The sequence below is a fragment of the Schistocerca gregaria genome, unplaced genomic scaffold, assembly GCF_023897955.1.
Source record: "Schistocerca gregaria isolate iqSchGreg1 unplaced genomic scaffold, iqSchGreg1.2 ptg000286l, whole genome shotgun sequence".
NCBI lineage: Eukaryota > Metazoa > Arthropoda > Insecta > Orthoptera > Acrididae > Schistocerca > Schistocerca gregaria.
Genome location: NW_026061776.1, coordinates 273,174 through 293,532, shown reverse-complemented (window position 1 = coordinate 293,532; position 20,359 = coordinate 273,174). Strand labels below are relative to the sequence as shown.

General features: G+C 37.2%; 1 protein-coding gene across 1 annotated transcript in view; it reads right to left on the bottom strand.

Moving 5' to 3' along the window:
- Positions 1 to 20,359, bottom strand: part of LOC126305239 (2-oxoisovalerate dehydrogenase subunit alpha, mitochondrial) — a 173,789-nt gene that overhangs the window by 16,349 nt on the left and 137,081 nt on the right. Inside the window, exon 7 of the mRNA XM_049992028.1 lies at positions 5,171 to 5,342. Within this exon, the coding sequence (XP_049847985.1) occupies positions 5,171 to 5,342 (172 nt within the window). The remainder of the gene's footprint in view (positions 1 to 5,170; positions 5,343 to 20,359) is intronic.

Here is a 20,359-nt window from a genome sequence, read left to right as displayed (position 1 = left end):
GGGCTTTTGGGATTAGTCAAAGATGACTTACTGGTGCACAAGACATGGGTTTTATAAGATTCTATGTGAATATGGCAAATCATAAGTAGGGCAAAAATTCGCACAGTTCAGGAGCGCATCATGGAACATCAACAGCATACTGATCTCCTCCAAGACAGGAAATCTGCTATCACACAGTACTCTTATTCTATGGGTCATCTGATGAAATACAATGAAACAAAAACTGTGACCTATATTTCAAACTTTTGGGACTCTTATTAACGAATCAAAGGAAAACTTGTTGTCCGAGGTCCTTATCAATTGGGATGGTGGCTCCAGTTAGATAATGCACAAAATCTCATTACAGAACAGCTTCAAGCGCTGCATAACCAGCATCATACTGCGACTTTACCGTGTGAAGACCAGCAATCTAATATCACGGAGGGTGTTCACAGCATCTCACAGAGTTTCATCACACATGCATGGGCTTTAACTACACATGCACAGTGGCAACTGTGTACTCCACACATGCACTGGCATGGTTTTTAACAGAGGCCTCAGTGTATTCTCAGCAGTATTCCCCAGAAACCTCTGCTCCCAAATATCACAGCACCAAATTATTAGCATCCAGTAGTTCATGTGAAATGTCATGGAACAACTTTAGCAACATTTCATTCAATGACAGAAACATAATTTTAAAATCAAAGAGTGAAAGTCTATGTCACACATCAGCTGGATGGCAACAAACTCCCTTTAGAAATTTAATGATAGAAGGAGAAGGAATGTTACAAACATTAAGTCAGTGCTCAGTAGAACATCCTAACAGTAGTAAACATGGAAAACTTCTCTGGTGTTCTGTAAAATATTAGTTATTTGGAATCAGATTTCTGCTTCTTAGGCCACTGTCAGGTTATGAGTTGACACACGATGATGGCCTAAGAAAATGAAAGCCAGTTCAATACTGAATAATTAACATTTTGCAGAACATCAGGAAAATAGTTTCTGTTTAATACTGAATATTGCAAAGTTAATGTTTTTTCCACTTTAAGGAGTCTGTCTGCAGTTTACTAGACTGGTTATCAATGCCACCATTAAACTAATATTACTAAAATGTCAATCAAATTTAAGTGCTGTTGTATAGGTTCACTGTTTCAAAAAGTATATCAACTTCTCTAGATCAAGGTTTAGTTAAACTGGAGCATATGACTGCTATTGTATTCAGTCTGCTGAAAATCTTTTTATTTACATTACATACAATTAACACTAGGCCAAAAAGCCATAGCCATGGCAACAGAGTACATACCACAGTGTGACCAAGTAAACAAGTAAAAAAGAAATGGTGGATCTCAAACCATGAGCTGTTTCATCAAAGGCTGGAAAAAACAGGAAGGAAGATTAGGGTTTAACAGCCCTAGATCTAAGAGGGGAAGGAGGGGGGAGGGGGGGATGGCAAACCGGGGTATATGCCCCAGGCAGCAATTTGAGAGGGTGCCAAATTCGTACATTTGAAAAAAAACTTGTTTCACAAAGCACTTAGCATCCAGCACACATTGTTCTATTGACTATTCATCTGATTTTGACTTGTATACCATTTGGTTTTTAAACACGTCATAAGTTGATTTCTAAACTTATTCTAAGTCGATTTTTGAATAAGTGCATAGTGTAAGTGATGTCTCTGCCAGGGGAATCCCTATCACATCTAGAGAAAAAATCTTCCTGCATACAAAAGGGGTTGTGACCACACGAGCTGAGCCGAATGGTACCCAAGGAAATGAAAAAGCTTTTGCCACAATGCGAAACTACTAAATAGGCTAAAATAAAAAGTGTGTGTCAGATAATATAAAAGACATATATTATACATATACACATATGACAATGATTTTGTATGTAAAACCAATTCGTCAGTGTTAAGATGTATTTATTTATATTTTCAGGTAGTAAAGAGCAAATGATAAGCACACCAAGAACACAGCTTTCTGGAGCTCAAAACAGAAAAAGAGTTAAAGAGAAAATTGAAGTAGTAAATCAATTGAGTTCTAAGATGATAAGATGGCATCATGAAGCAGGTGCACATTAAGCTCCACTGATACTTCCAATACGTCCTGTGATTTCAGGTATTTCAGATAATTCTTGTAATCTGGAAATCAAGATAATTCTATTGATCAGTCGAAGCTTCATGGCTCAGAGGATGGCAAACAGTCTTCATTGTCAGTATTATCTCAGGAGGAAGGTGACGCTGAGGGACCCAGGTACATGGCCAGACCACAAAAAAATTACTGATCAACAAAGGTCATTCTTCAGTAAACAAGCTGTGTTACTACATGATAAAACATCAGGTCCACTGCATGCAACCGTAGGCATCTGGCACATCACGTGTGGCTAAGAACAACACATCAAGTGTGGCTCAGAACAATGGCAAATAAGAAAAATATTAAAAGATCCAGTCTTGTTTATTCAAAATCAAAAAATGCTATTTACTGTGCTGTATGCAAGCTGTACGCCATCACTTCTGCATCAGCCTTGATTACGAGGGTCTCATTAATTGGAGAAAGGTTTCAGAAAGATTATCTGCATCACAAAAACATTAAAAATGTTTTAGCAAATGGAAAACCAACGTGCAGCAAATGAAATCATGTCAAGGCTTCAATTGCGACGCTGAGCAATTAATTCACTCTGTGAGGAAAAAATGGCGACATATTCAATGTGTAGTAATGGACATTGCCATGTATCTTGCCACAAAGTGTCTTTCTTTTCGAAGTTCTAAAAAAACACTGAGTGAGTTTACTGAAAATTTTCCTCAACTTAGTCAAGGAAATTTTTCTAAGTTGATAAATCTACTTGCCAAATACAATCATACTCTCAAGTACCAGTTAGATCGTGTAAAAAAAAGGAGGGGTAGCCTATTTGTCAAAGACAATAAAAAATAGAGTAATTGATATAATGATAAAGTTCAAAATGCCATTTTCAATGGGATCAAGGAGACCAATTACTTCATCATGTTCAACAGCACTTCAGATGTGCGTCACACAGAACAAATGAGCCATGTGGTTTTTCATAGAAAAGTAACAGAAACTGGATGTGAAATAAAAGAAAGTTTTATTGATTTTATAGGTGACAGAAACACTGGAGGCTATATCACATAGTGAATTATTGAAAAACTAGAAGCTGATGGTTTGGATGTGCAAAAATGTAGTGGGAAATCTTATACCAAGAGATCTAATAGGGCAAGCATATATAAGGAAATCCAGTCCAGAGTTATGGAAATGAACGAGCTGACAGGGTTTGTACCATGTCTAGCACACACTTTAAATCTTGTAGGCATGCATTCAATGTTATCGTGTCCAGAAACAGTTAGCCTGTTTGGGCTTGTACAAAAACTTTTTCTTTCTTTGTTCTGTCCACCATGTGATGGTAAATACTGCAAAAGTGTATGAAAACCAACTTAAAAGAAAGTACTTTAAATTTATCCTAAACTTAACAATTTGGGCTAACTTTCTTCGCGAGATTAATTGAGTGAATGTCAAAATATAGAAAGAGGACATTATCATTTTGTGTTCTGTGGTGCTAATGCAAGATCTTGTTAAGACCTTGCAAGAAATGAGAGAAAAATCAATAGAACAATGGATCAAAAAAGCTGGAAATTGAGCCAATCCTCAAAAGCAAATAAAGGCAAGATGACGAAATCTGCAAGATCAAACCAAAGACACTAAACCCAAATAAGGTATTCTCCACAGAGATACTACACGAAAATTTTTCCTTTCTCAGTGGCCACGCATTTTTACATATGTCAACAGGATTTGCAGAAAAAATGGTGTTGATCTGATATGAAAATATTCAAAAGATTTGAATGCCATTGAATTTTGCCAGGAATTCACCGTATTGAAAAAGCAAGTAACCAAAATTAATGACAAATTAAGCACATTCCACCTGTTACATCATCTGTGCATGTATGACTTGCAAGAAGCATTTTCAAATGTTAGTATAGCTTTAACGATGCACTGCACATTACCGATAGCATCTGTATGATGTGAGCAAAGCTTCAACAAACTGAAAATAATTAAAAGCTATCTGTGTTCAAAAATGAGTCAGGTATGTCTATCTGGCATTGCGATCCTAGGCATTGAAAATAAAACTTCCTATGAGACAAACTTTGATGAGCTTATAGATTCTTTCACAGAAAGGAAAGCAAGCCATGTAAAGCTGTAGCAAGATTAGAGAGGGGAAAAATGCTGAAATCTAAGGACTGAAGAAATGTGTACTTGTCTTGCTTCTCTGTTTTCTTTACTGATTGTATGTTAATTATATTTAATTTTATGTTACACAAAAGAGAAAGTTATGAGTTAATTGGTAATAGAGTGTGCAGATTTACTGAATGGATCTTATTTTCCAATTCACAAAAATATCCCATCAAGTATATAACTCTAAGTTTTTTAAAACAAATTATTTCTAACACTCAAAGAGAGCAGGCACCACTATCAAGTTTTTGCCCCATTTGGAAAAACCATAGATTCGGGGCTAGGGTTTACGGCCCCATCGACGACAAGGTCATCAGAGATAGAGGACATGCTCTGACTGCTTCAAGAATGGGGAAGGAAATTGGCAGTGACCTTTTGAAGGAACCATCCCAGCATTTGCCTGGAAAATTTTAGGGAAAACATGAAAAACCTTAATCTAGATGGCCGGATGTGGATTTGAAATTTGAACCATTGTCCTCTTGAATTCAAGTTGTGTGTGTTTGTGTGTGTGTGTGTGTCTGTGTGTGTGTGTGTGTGTGTGTGTGTGTTTGGGGTAAGAGCCTCTTTTGTGCTTTTGTTGTGAAAAAACATAGAAAGGAAGAATGAGAAGAAATACATAATGTCTGCCTCTTGGAAAGCATGAAGTTGGCACTCAGATTAATCTGACCTCAAGGGTGGACTTTATTATGTCTTCACACCATTACATACTGAGAAGATCACTCAATTTTGTCCCATGGCACAGGCATACAAGCTAGTAATTGGTAACTGCACAATGGCTGCACTCTTCCCCTTGCTATACAAATTCTAGTGAAGAAAATTTCTTTTATCACAAGAATTCCATACAGTTTTCTCTGGTTCACATGTAAAGAGTTTTTCTACTATATTTGAGGTGCATCAAGACTCCAAAACAACAAACATCAATAAAAATCATTGGAAAATAATGTTACTAAATATACCTCCTTCTTAATATCAGCTGTCAATTTGTTCTCCTCTTCAACACTCCAGATTCCTTTTGATACCATATAATTATGAAGCCGAGAAATTGGATAATCTGTTTCATTCCACTTCTGTGCCTCTTCAACTGAGCGATATGCACTGCTGTCATCAGATGTGCTATGGTGCCCAACTCTATAATAAAAAAAGAAAAACTGTCATTACTTAAATGAAGGAAGAGAATAAAAAGAAAGTACACACAATTCATAATGCATCAAAGTGTTTTCTCATGAAAACCTGTACTTCTGAGGCTTCAGTGGCTGCATGTTTCAGTTATGTACATATTAGCTCTGATAAAGAACTTTTTCTGAGAGATAATCAAGCTTCTGTTCATGTTCCTGTCCAATGTTCAATGCCTCTTCTGTTTAGTAAGTAGCAATCTACCCTTACACATTATATTCCAGACTTGATTTTTCATTGATACAAAATATATGTAAAAATGACAAAGGCAATTAACAGTGCTGAAGAAAGATCTCTCAGACAGCTAAAAAAAGTATCTAGATGAAAACTACATGCAAAACAGCAAAAGTAAAAACAATATAAATACAGCTGTGGAGAAATTGCTGAGAGAGAGCAAGAGAAATTGATTAACAAAGTGAACAGACAAGACTGGCAGTAATGATTCATCATACTTCATTCGATAGTGACTGGAAGTACTGGAACACAAGTCATATTGAAGATTTGAGCAAGATGTATTCTTAAGTGCTAGTAGCTAACCAAACCAACAAATTACACCAGATATGAAGAATAAGATAGTAAACTGTAGCCGGAGAATAAGATTCCCATCTCTGACAACACTAACAATTTATGGAAAAAAGAAAATAAAGAAAGTTAAGAGAAGGAATAAAATATATACTCCAGCAGTGCAAATATTTTTAAAATATGAACTCTCCACATTTGATGAAAAGTAGTGCTGTGAACATCAAATAGTTTCTTCAGTAAGTTACATGTAGCAAGACGGCATCTAGATAACAATTCAGTCACACAGTGCTCTTTAGAAAGTGTAGGATAACTGACAGATCATGCTGGAAGCAGAACAAAATCATTGTAAAAGTGGGTCAGTATGTTACATGTAACTTTTTGGTGCATGGGACGCATACACACCATGTCCAAAATATTGTTGGTTTTCAGAGATCATGATGCTTTGACTGTCTACATGAAGAGAAGTCTTTCATGATTACATCTTTTGTATTCACTGCAGATGTTTACTTGTTGAAAACAGTCATCGATGTTTTAAAATCCTAGTTATCACTGCTGAAAACAAGGAAATAACAATCCAAAATGACATTGAACATGTATTAGCACAAACACTTCAGCTGTTACAAAACAAATGCACAGGAACAAATGACAAAGGCCTGCAAAGAGACAAAATTACATTTCCTATAAACAAAGCTGTAGTGGCTGTTCAAACAGAACCTACTGAAAACTCTAAATTAAAGGATAAAAACCAATGGACAAAGATAATATACAATTAAAGCAAAAATAAGTTGCATTAAATACTGACTTGTCAGTTTGCAGCTTTGTAGTTTGTGTAGAACTGGATCCAGACAGCCATGTGACCCTCCATCATTGACCTAAGTTATGGCAGTGAAGAAGTGTGTATGTGCTAGTTGGATATATTAATTGGTGCAGTAAGATAGATTGATGTGTAAATACAGGTATGACAGAACGGCAGAAAGGAGCTCTTGTGTTTGGATGTGCCCATGGCAATACCATTAATGAAGTTATCCAATTTGTTGGTGTACCAGTGTGGACTCTCCAACATGTCTTCAAGGAATGGTGCGACATTCACAGCCATGTAACACAGAATAAGAATAGTGGTTGTGAAAAGATTATAACCAACAGCAAGATGAGTATCACACCTTTCCACTGAGAATCAGTTTCAGGCCCAACAGGAAGTGATTCTGGCAGTGAACACAGGCCATCTAAACCATTTCTCAAGTGGACATCATGAATGGAACTGCATGCAATGGACGTCGGGAGGTGGGTACAGAAAGGCAGTTGCTCACAATGGCACATAAAGCTGCACTTTTAAATGGGCTGAACACCACATACACTGGACAGTATCTAACTAGAAGCATCTAATGTGATCCAATGAGTCACTATCTTGCCTCTTTTCAAATGATGTGAAGCATGGAGCATACTACTGGCCCAATTAGGTCTTTAACCAGCAGTGTGTGTTCGAGCCAGGAGTGGTTCTGTGATATTTCCATACCATGACATGGGCACACTCATTTACATTATGGTGAATGAACTAGGATATTTATTTCAAAATTCTCAGTGAAGAAGTGATGCTATTTCTCCTACCTTTTCATAATTTTGATAATGCTATGAACACTCCTAGGTTTCTGGCTTGACAAACATTCAGGCACCAAATTGCACCTCAACTGACCTGCCAAATCATCCAATCTTATTGCCACAGAAAATATCTCTAACTATTTTGAACAATGGGTGACACATACCAAACAATATCTGTGCAATTTGGCAGCTCTATGGCACGCTCTTCTAATGTTGCCTCACTGGGCACGGGCAACTGCGAGGAGGAGCAGGTAGTGTAGGCAACCTGCCAAACAGCCCGACTGCACTCATTTTGTGCATGCGCCACCTGCTTGGCCGCCTCTGCTCAGCCAGTGGACTACAATCATGTATGCTCTGAGACTTTTGCACATCAGTTGTTTGCTCAGCCTGTTCCACAGAAACTTCTATCTATACATGGCATACGTGAAGAAACTTCTGGCCTCTCTTCCTCACCTAATTTAGGCCATTACCGATCCTAGAGGTGGTGGTACATGATATCAGCATCTTGCCTGGTGGGGGAAACTAAGTTATTGTCCAGTGTGCTTAGATGGGACAGCAGTGTAATTAATAATGAAAAAGCAAAACTCTCAGTATGGGTGGCACCATGTTAAAAGACATCAAAATGTTAAAAATTTGACATTATTAAATTAACAAACACAACTACTGAGACACAGGCACCCTGTTGTCCACCATCTACTCTCAAAATAATTATGACAAAGAAGCAATAGGATGGCACATTGTTATGCTGAAAATGTGTGTTACCAGCAGAGTCCCACAGGTGAACAATCAGATGCACATGATCAAACAGTAGGTTCCTGTTTAGTGCACAAGTGAGAGATGATGACAGACACGACAGACATACCAGGGGCCCCCATTTCATTACGTGGTGTAAACCTCCTCAGCATTACAGAACCTCTAGTATATTCATGACTGGTGCCCTATTGTCAAGTGGGATCCACCTCAAGTGATCATCAACGTAGAAGCAACAGATACATATACTATCAAATGCTCAGAGAAACAAGGATGCATATTATCTATGGCACTGTTTGTCATAGTGCTTGACCCATTACTTAGCAAAATCTCCTCATCCTGCATGGGTTTGAGTGTGAGAAACTCGTGCACAGTTTGTAAAGCTAACACAGATGACCTAGGGATATTTATTATAGATGTCTAAGACATGGACAAGCTGAACAAAGATTTAAATATATACAAAAGAGCATTGGCTGATATGAAAACTGTGCTCATACCCATACGGATGAACACGAGACAATTTCAGCAGCCCTGGTACATAATAAAAGATAAACGAACTCCGCAGAGCAATTGTCTGAGCCAACATTCCACAAATGGCAGCTTATAACTTGCAAACAATACTAAAATCTTGCTTTATAGTACAAATTCTAAACCTGTGCAAAGAACTGAGTAGAGCTATAATACACTGGTCTGCAGGGTACTGTGGCACGGAGACATATTTAAGGTTGCGGACACTATACATACTCTGAAACCAAAAGGATACTGCTGCAGCATAATCAATTCTGTGCCAGTGTGCACAGCTCTGATGATGCACACAATATCCCAAATCACAGAAAACAACTTGGTCAATCCGACAGCAATCTTCTTCAACAAATACAGGCCAGAATCTCAACAAGCACCAATGGACCACACAATTCCATTTACACTCATCTTCGTGTGACAGTAGTGCATGCAGAAGAGGTACACAATAGGTAGCATTCTCAAGTGCAGATAGAAGACTGCAAAATATACGATACATTCAGAGGCAATCCATGCAAGAACACCACTGAGTCAAAATTTCTGTAATACCGATGGAACATTGTATGGCAAAATGTTTGACCACTTTTCTTATCACAAGAGGTCCGTAGCACATGGTACAAGGTTGTTAACAGGACAATATCAACCAATGCAAAACTATCAGTCATACATCTAATCAGATCAGATGCCCGAGAAACGTGCAGTGAACCACTCTGGAGCACAGGATTGTATGTTGAATGGTCACAGACACAAAGAAAACTAATAAGCTACTTTGTTTGATAAACTGAACCAGGCTGAACCATTTCACCAAATCAACAATCACAGCCAGACTCTAAGCCATTTCCTGCCAGCAGGAGATCCACCATATGGTTAGTTGACCACACAACACACTGCATCTATCACCAGTGACACAATGACAAATTGCAATTTCTAAATTATCTAGGGGGACCAACAAGAAAAACAAAGAAAATACGAAAATATGAAGAATCTATTAATCACTGCTTTAGTCTCTCTCTCTCTCTCTCTCTCTCTCTCTCTCTCTCTCTCTCTCTCTCTCTCTCTCTCTCTCTCTCTCTGTGTGTGTGTGTGTGTGTGTGTGTGTGTGTGTGTGTGTGTGTGTGTGTGTGTGTGTGTGTGTGTGTGTCTCAGCAACCAGGCCAGTCAAGATGAAGCAAGAACCAGATGAAAGAGGCATCCCTACTATGTGCTGTTAGTCCTGCCCACTAACAGCCAGCCACAATGAACTGTATTGAGAGTCAACTCATTTTCAGTTTACAGTGATGAATTCACTATGTAAGTTCAAATGAGAGTAATAAAAGTTAAGGTTTTTTACAAGGATTTTCACAACCCATCAGCCCACATCGTCTTTCTTCATGCTTTGAGCATTTAATTGTGGTGTTCCTGTATCCATGCTAATCTCTGTGCACTGTCACATGAAATTAAATTAGCAGAGGTAAACACTTGAGACAGTGGCTTCAGTGCCACACAGTAAGGAAGTCACTGTTACTTGCTACAATCATACTCCTTAAATACATGTTTTGTCCTGTTTCATATTATACACATACTGCATATGCTGTAAGTACTCAAACTGCTAAATTCTTATTCATGTAATATTTCACTAAACTTTATTATTCACAAGTGAATTTACAGGCAGCTGATGACAACTGTGTAAATATTTCATGATAGTTTTACAACACCTGTGAACCATATTCACATCAAACTTTTACTCCACTAGTGATTGTTTGTTGCAAGATTGATATATAATATTTGAAGAATCTCTTTTTCAAACAAATGTTTTATTTTCTCTGAAAACTTAATATTTCAAAAGTTATTTGTATGCAAAATGTTTTTGTTTTCTGGAATATTCAAATCTTAAAATGCAATTCTTTGCAAAGTCCAGTGTTATAGCTTTGTGCTGTCAAATGGGGTAAAGTGGACCATTGGGGTGAAATTGATTGAAAAGTTCAAAAAGCGTTTTATGATAGAAAAGAGAAACACTCGACACCATTCATTCACTCAAGAAAGCACACCTCACACACACATGGCCACAAACTCCAAACCTGTTTAAAGATAAACAAATAAAACTTTGTACATTTTTGGTGGAATCAAGGTGAAGTTGACCACCTTTTCTTGTTTGGTCCTTTTATGAACAAACATTCATGAATGCTGCAAGAGTATGACCTAATGAACACAATGACAATGTAACACAGTGGATGCAGCAATAATTGCCTACAACAGTCTAGTGGTGGAGTGAGGAAGTCATTGATGCAAGTGTCTTTGTGTGAACTTATGAATTCATCATGTAGGCCATTGTTTTTTTTTTTTTTTTTTTTTTTTTTTTTTGCGGCATACAGTTGAGATAGTAAGAATTGTCAGTGTGAAAATGTCACGTTTGTACAAACATAAATTGAGTGAATTGAAGAAATGTAGCTGAATGTTTTAGAATTGTGTGTCCCAGTAATTTTAAAAGGAAAAAGAAGTATTAATAAGGCAACCTGAGTGTAAAAAATTCTCAAATTAATGCTGATAAACAAAATCCATAGTCAACAAAGTGAAACACAAGGTGGTGAGACAGTTTTTAGAGATAAAGAAGAAGAGTGCGTGTTTCTTTGGAATTTTGTAAATAAAATTTGTGAGCACTTGTCTATCCTTAAAACTTTTTTAAACGTTTTTCTGAGATTAGTGTTAAAATTTAATTAGTATGCAATATTTATTATTCAATTATTCATAAGGTTTCAAAAAAATGAAAATCACCCTAGGGTTGTAAACAATCCACAATCGTCATGTAACAGATAACTGGTGAACTTCATCCCCAGGCAAGTTAAAATTTACCAATGACACTGAAAGAATGACCAATACATTCATTTTAATGTTTTCAAAAAAATTCCAAAAGCAATCAACTTGACCCCATTTCACAGTATTCATGATTTTCTGATTTCGAAAATATATAACTTTCCTAAAATAATCTGTTAGTTTGTTAATTATACAAATAATAAAATGTAGCTTTCCAGAAAATTCTTGGGGGGCTTTCGAATGCACATGTGTAAGTTCACTTCCCATGTAAGGTTCAGTATCATACAACAGTACCTATAATTATGCCAGTTTTTGATTATGCAACAAAGTAAAATAACTTCACTACCTATTTTACTTTCATATGTTTTACTTATCTCTGTCAAAAATGTAATTGCTTAGTATTTTAATATTTTGTTATTCCTATATTATGCATATCTATATATAGGCACCATGCACAAAACCAAAGTCAGTCAGTGTTTGGTAATCGTCCTGTAAAGTTACACATCAGTTTGTGCTTACCACTTAACTAGCACAGTTACTATGGAGTTAGCCAGTCTGGGTTCATCAATAATTATGTAAAGTTCTAAGTTAGTCGAGGACAAGCATTCAACCAGTTCAAACAAAATGTTATTGATTTCATTTATTTAGTCAGTCAGATTTATTCATATAGTCAGTCAGCAGTGACATCAAGTCAGTACACTTGCTACGTTGTTAACAAGTACTCGCTACACTAACAGTTGTGTTACAAATTGTATAGATACTACATATGTACCATTTGTGAAATCTATAAGACCACTCATTGTGTATATAGCTTACAGATCTGTAGTATCACATTACAAGCAGGTTGATCATCACGGATATAGTGAAAATAAAGATGAATGACCTAAAAAGTAAATTGACTGTCTTGTGTTGCAACATTATTAATTACCTTAGTCACCTGATAATCATCATCAGTGGGCTGGATTGATAATATTATATAAGACTTGTGAAGCATCAAACAAGTTGGTCATGTTCACAGCCATCGGGGTAAGGAACTGTTATCTATGGGCATTCCATAATATCAGTAAAACATCTCTCTGCTTTTAACTATTTCATTGCTGTAGATGTGCATACACATCCTGCTATGCTGTTCTCTAGGTGTTGGCGAAGGTTACACTTGCACCGCTTGGTTTTTTCTACAGTGCTATGGACATCTGTATGCATCCTGAACTGCTCATCTCACACTGTCGTGATCGAGTTATTTCCATAGTTAGGGTAATGAAAAACAGTTTTGTGTATTTTTCATACAACTTACATGCCTAATTGCATGCTCGTTTCAATATCTTAAATTGTTTATGAAACTGACAATTGTTATGAACACATGATTCGCAATTCGCAAGGACATGAATGGACATCTCGTGTGACCATCTGTCAGATATTAAACCCATTAACTTGATAATGAGATCAGATATCATTCTTCCCTCAATTTTAAATAAAATTTTGACATCTTATCTAAATTTCATTCACTGAACAGTATAAGCTAAAATCAATCATAAAATAATTTTATGCAATGTGTTTATACCTCTGCAAACTCTTTAAAATTTCAAGCAGTGTTTCACTTAACTGACTGCAGCACAGTTAAGTATTATGGATAATAAAAAGAAATAAAGTGAAGATATCAGACTGTAAGATGTGCAAAAAGCAATTTTTTTTCACCTAATAGTTTTTGAAAAATCAGATGATAAGTATCTAGTATTAGGGAGAAAGCCATCTCTCAGCATTGTCACCAGCATTTGACTGGCAGTACAGTCACAACAATAGCTGCACTCGGCACAGAATGCAGAGAGCACGTTCGTAGCTGCAAAAGGGTTAAGATGACTGAATGTTACAAAACTACACACAAACAATTGTATAAAATGCTAAGAAGAAGGTGGTGCACTATAAAGGGCAACAATAGTTTTGATTGTTTGCGAAATGTATTAGTGAAGAACTAGAAGAGATTGCTTCTGGAAGTGATGTGGCATGCAAACAGAAATAATGTCAAAACTGGCTTCATGTTTATATCCAGCTAATGAGGAAGCAGTTGGAGTCAACAGGTCAGCAACCATACAACAAGGATGTCCACCAATCAGAAGCCTGCTGGATGTAAACAACTCAACCTGGTGTGAGGAAACAAAATATCGGCAACACACAATAGCAACCAACCCAAGAAGATAAGACTTGTTTATTTTTGTGTTGACAGGATCTTCCATGGTGGCTTGGAAGAACAACATTATAATAAATGAAAAGCATCACTTTATTTTGTTCTACAATATTTTCATGTAGAAGAAGGTGTAATTAGATGAATGACAAACACTAACTTCACTTAACGAAGGCTTATTCAGCACTTGCAGATGCAAGAGCGTAGAGCAAACTGCCTCTGGCCGGAACACACACAGTATATTTATGGCTACAGAACATTCCAGTACAATGATTCTTGACATTTGTGGATACTTCTAGAATGTACTTAAACCGAATATAGAAATAAAAATTGTACAGTGCAGGTTTTTCTAATTGAAATATCAATTCAGTGCATTTCATTAACTACATAATTTAATATCTTTAAGGCGCATTTGAGCATTTTACAATTACCAATAAACACTGAATGCAACAGTCCTGCACTTTACAGTAATTGGATCTTGTTATTGTACAGTACTGTACTACAATACTTACGACAATACAGAAGTAACAAGACCTTTGTCGTAACTTTTACTGTGATACTACCACTACATGAAAAACAGACTGTTTATATCACATACTCAAAATGGTGACCATTGGCTTTGATATATAGGGTCACTCTGTAGATGAAGTTCACCCTACATCATGCTACTACTTCCTTTGTGATGGCTGTATAACCATCAATAATGCATTGCTACATGTTCTCTGGTGTTGTTGGAACATTTTAGTAGACAGCATGCTTGACTGCTCCCCACAGAGAAAAAGTCCAACGGTGTAAGGTCTGGAGATAGACAGGCCAACTAACTGACCAATGATGTCGAATCCACTTACCAGGGTATTTACGGCCAAAAATTTGTCATGCTCATAAAGCGTTATGTGCTGGGCATCCGTCATGATGATTCCACAGGACTATCCTCCAATTCAGAGGCATGGCATCCAAGAGAACAGGGAGAGCATGTTTTGAAAACTGGGAATATTGTCTGCCATTTTGGTTGCCATATACGGAGAAAGGTCTGATAATGGTATCTCAAATAATTCCATGCCAAAAATTAACATTCCATGGATGTTCATGCTCTAACTGTCAGAGCCACTGGATTGTTGATGGACCAATAATGCATACTTCTCATACTGACTATTCCTTTATTGGAGAAAGATGCCTTGTTGGTGCAAAGAACATCTGAGAACAAATTAGGATTAGTCAGAAGTTGTCGCTGAGCCCACTGACAAAATTGAACCATATCGCTGAAGTCATTTCGACGAAGTTCTTGGTGTAAATGAACATGGTAATGATGGAATTTATGATGTTGCAGAATGCAATGTGCACTTGTTTTTGAGACAACAACTTCATGTTGAATTCATAGTCTGCTGACTTGAGGATTCAAAGCTACAGAAACCAGCACACCAACTTCAGCAGCCTCGTTTGTTCATGTTCTATGATGATCTTGAGACTACTACATTATTTCCTGTCAGTGTACTTTTTCTGTGTATCAGCAGTTTTTCTAAATTGTTGTCATGCGAGTACATCACACACCTTTATACAACAAAAACTGTATTCACCATTTGTACTAATGCCAAGCAGTTACTAGCTACTCTAATTCATGACTACATGGATATAACAAATGAGGTGCGTGTGGGAGGGGTCGGGGGACTGACGAGGGGTGGGGGTGGGGGTGGGGTGGGGAGGACCCATGTTTACGTGTGTCGCAAATCATAAACAAAACCCACACTTTACCACAGCATTACACTGGGTATGTAATGTGTACAATCAAGGCAGTAAACAGCATGTGTACTCATTATCATTTGACTTCTATGTCTTATTGACAAAAATTGTATCATGAGATACATTTTTGAATAGCTCTTGCAGAGGGTAAGTGTATCCTTGAATAAAATGTATGTGGTTCCATTTAAAAAATTTAACCTCTACCTCATATCTCTTACCTCTGTGGGGATACAGATTAAACATATACCCTCAGCAAGAACTACCCAATGGTGTTAAAAGAACATTGGTTGAAACAATTTTTCATTTAACACATCAGAAAAAAAGTTACTTTGGGCGAGCAAGATAAATGGGACACCCTGTATAAGCAAATATACATGCACTGGCAGCCTTAGATCTCACAAACTTTAATGTTAAATTACTTACAAGTGATATCTGTGATCTAAATCAACAAACTTAATTTTATTAAACTGTAATGTGATCAACAAGAACTGTGAACTGTCACTCTTATTGGAGTGAACCCACCAAGTTGTAATCATCTTTAACAAATTGCTAAAGGACTGTGCTAAATTTGAACTCTGATGTGATAAATGAGAACTGTAATATTTTTGTATAAATAGCAACATCGTTTTGCACTACAATAGAACAAATTACTTCCCACTTCCACTACACATACTAGTCTGTACACGTGCACTAATGACTGTTCACAGTGTATAAACTGGTCACTACAATTAATAACTGCACTTTGCATGAACAACGTATATGTGTTATTGTCAACTAAATTGTTAGTATTGTGTACATTTTTGAATCGCACCATTCCACACTTACATAAAGCGTCAGCTTCAAGGTGATCAAGACTTGTGCTACTGAGGAAAGAATACTAAATACAAGTCAGCTCTATGGCATAGTGTTACCAGTAGTTTCATTTTACAGATACAAGAAAGTAGTAATGAAATCAGTAATTTGCATTCAAAATGTGACAGCTTGGAAAAGCAGTTCGTTCAGTGAAAGGTTGTATTGAGAACAGAGATAAAATTGATAAGGAATTTGATTTGAAAATTTATTCTGTTAGTAATGATATGCAAGGCAGACCAAAGAAGGGAGATTAGGGTTTAATGACTCATTGACATCGAGGTCATTATAGACAGAGCATAAAATATTTGAGGATGAGGAAGGAAATGGGCGATGCCATTTAAAATGAAACTTCCTAGCATCTGTCTGTGACTACTTAGAAAAATCATGCAAAACTTAAATCTGCATGGTTGGTATGGATTTCAGCTGCCATCCTCTAGAATGAGAGTCCAGCATGCTAACCACTGCACCAGCTATCTCAAAGGAGATTTAAGGTAACTCTACTTTGCAGTTGTTAATTATTTTGAGGCCAAATCAGAAGTTGTAGTACAAACATATTCTGTTAATAATAATGAACTGGATTCCCCAACACAACAAAAAGATTAATGGCGATTTAATGAATGTATAAGGGACAGTCAAATGAAAACAAGAGAGATGGGGAAAAGAGCACACAGAGAGAGAGAGAGAGAGAGAGAGAGAGAGAGAGAGAGAGAGAGAGAGAGAGAGAGAGTTGCAAACAAACTTAGTTCTGTATACAGATAGTTCATCTATAGGTTTTCAAGAGTGAGTCTGCAAGTATCAAAGTATGAGATACAAATGGCCATATCTTTTGACTGCATTGACATAGAAGCTTAATATTTTACACCACCAAGGGGCCATAGACCTTAGCATTTGACATACATTACAACTTTATACCTCCATCCAGTCCTGAGACAAAGTCGTCTTACAAGAGAGACAGACAGACATACTACAAAGTCATTCTACACTGAAGCACCAAAGAAACCGGTACGGGCAGGTGTATTCAAACACAGATATATGTTAACAGGCAGAATATGGCAATGCGGTCGGCAACACCTATATAAGACGACAAATCTCTGGCACAGTTGTCTGATTGGTTGCTGCTGCTGCTGCTGCTGCAATGGCAGGTTATCACTACAATGGCAGGTTATCAAGATTTAAGTGAGTTTGAATGTGTTTTTATAGTCACACATGAGCAACAGGACACAGCTTCTCCAAGATAATGATAAATTGAGGATTTTCCGGTACAACCATTTCACGAGTGTACTGTGAATATCAGAAATATGGTAAAACACCAAATCTTCAATACTGCTGCAGCCAGAAAAAGATCCTGCAAGAACGGGACCAACAACAACTGAAGATAATCGTTCAGCACAACAGACGTGCAATCCTTTTGCAGATTTCAATGCTGGGCCATCAACAAGTGTCAGTGTGTGAACCATTCAATTAAATATCATCAATATGGGATTTCGGAGTCGAAGGCCCTCGTGTACCCTTGATGACTGCATGACACAAAGCTTTACGCCTCACATTGGCCCGTCAACACTGGCAATGGTCTGTTGATGGCTGGAAATATGTTACCTGGTCAGACGAGTCTCATTTCAAAATGTATCGAACAGATGGACATGTATGAGTATGGAGACAACCTCATGAATCCATGGAACCTGCATGTCAGCAGGGGACTGTTCAAGTTGGTGGAGGCTCTGTAATGGTGTGGGGCATGTGTGGTTAGAGTGATACGGGACCCTTGATATGTCTAGATACGGCTCTGACATGTGACTAGTATGAGAGCAACCTGTCTGATCACCTGCAATCCATTCATGTCCCTTGTACATTCCAAAGGACTTGGACAATTCCAGCAGGACAATGTGACACTCTACATGTGTAGAATTCTTAAGAGAGCGGCTAAAGGAACACTCTTCCGAGTTTAAAACTTCTGCTGACCATCAAACTCCCCAGACATGAACATTATTGAGCATATCTCGGATGCCTTGCAACATGCTGTTCAGAAGAGATCTCGACCCCTGTACTCTTACACACTTATGGACAGCCCTGCAGGATTCGTGGTGTAAATTCACTCCAGCACTATTTCAGACATTAGTCAAGTCCATGCCAAGTTGTGTTGGGGCACCTCTGCATGCTTTCGGGGGCCCTACATGATATTAGCCAGGTGTCTCTTCAGTGTATAGGTCTTCTGTTTTCACTAATCAAAGTGTGGGACATTAAAAATAAGTCAATAGATTGTTATTTCAAAAGTAATTGCCAAAACTGTTAATACATTTAACCCAGGGTGAGACAAGATGGTCAATGCCTTTACGTAAAAATGGCAGCATTTGCGTACGGAAGCACGATTGTACCAGGCCATGCACCTATTCGTCTGATGCAAATTGGTGACCACGAATGTCTTTGTTCAGGGATTCAAAAATAATGAAATCACGTGGGGAGATATCAGGACTGTATGGAGGATGTGTAAGTGCTTCCCAGCAAAACTTCTGCAGTCTAGTCAAAACATCCTTGACAACATACAGGTGGGTATTATCCAGCAACAGAATGATGCCGCCTGTTGACATTCCTGGGCATTTGGGCTTGATGTCACGGTTCAATTTTTTTTTCAGTGTAAATGTACAACTGTACATTAATTGTGGCACGATGTTCCAGAAAGTCAAAGAGCAGCAAGCCCTTGCAGTCCTGGAACTGGCATGCCTTTGTTTCAAGTATGCTATAGAAATTTTGTTGGGGAAGTCCTTACATGTCCTCCATGCAGTTGCAATCCCTTCCTATGCTATTTCCATGTTTTTGAAGGCCTGGAAAAAAAAAATTAAAAAAATAATTCATCGCCACTAATTTGCTTCAGATGAAGAGGTGCATGCGTGGGTACATTCATGCTTCTGTAGGCAACTGAAAATGTTTTTCTGTGAAGGCACTGACAATCCTATACCATAGTGGGGTAAACGTATTAACATTTATGGTGATTAATTTTGAAATGATAAACAGTTCACTTACTTTATTCCATCTGTCTCACTTTCATCTGATTGCTTCATATATAAGTACAAGTGGAAGCTGTTAAAGCATATGTTGAAAACACTGTGACTGAATGCCAGGTAGAAAGGTAACTTACAGCTTTTGAAAGGTAAGCAGGGAAAATGAAACAAAATCTGATGTAATTAAGATTGTAATGACATGTATCCAAGTAGGAAATGAGGAGGTTGGTAAAATGAGTGAAAGTGTCACAATATTCCCAGCAACAGATAGGTGCAAAATTTTTTGAATTTGATGTCAAAGTAACCGATACACAGAAAGAAACTTTCCACTTACAGTATGTGCACCATTCAATGCAACAGCATTAATGAACTGTAAACTGTTCAATGACTTCGTTGTGTGTGGTATTTTATTTGTAACTGGTATGATCAGTAGATGCAGTTTTCTACCAAATAATTTGTAATTAGGCTGGGCAGTACAAAGTCAGGTATATTTTGAGGCAGTAAGCAAGTAAGAGTTTTAAGAGTATTTGCAGTTGTGAATTCTTTTGATATCAGCAGGTAAGTAGGACATCTCCACTCTTTAGTGAATACACTATCTGGTAAATAGTGCTTCCCCAGATGGGTGAATGCATTCTTGATTTCTTGGTTAACTCAATTCTTCTACTATCCTGTCTGTAAATTATAAGAGAAAATAATTCCCTATATCTATCCTGAATCATAGATCTATGTTAAATTGAACATGGAGTTTTCTTTCTTTTTTTGTGAGCATCAGCAGTAGCAAACAATATCATCAGGAGGATAGAAGCTATTATTGTGTTAGGTAAATTGATGACAAGGTTTCATGTTATCTTTAGATGTTTAGTAACAATGAAAATTTGCCTAAAATACTAAATCACTTCAAAATAAAATGAGGTACAAAGAAGACTGAAATTTATTAGAAATAAAATGGAGAGGTACACAAAATTGCACAAAGTATAAAAAAACATGGTACAGCAGTAATTAGAAAACTTTTCTAAAAAACAATTTTAAAT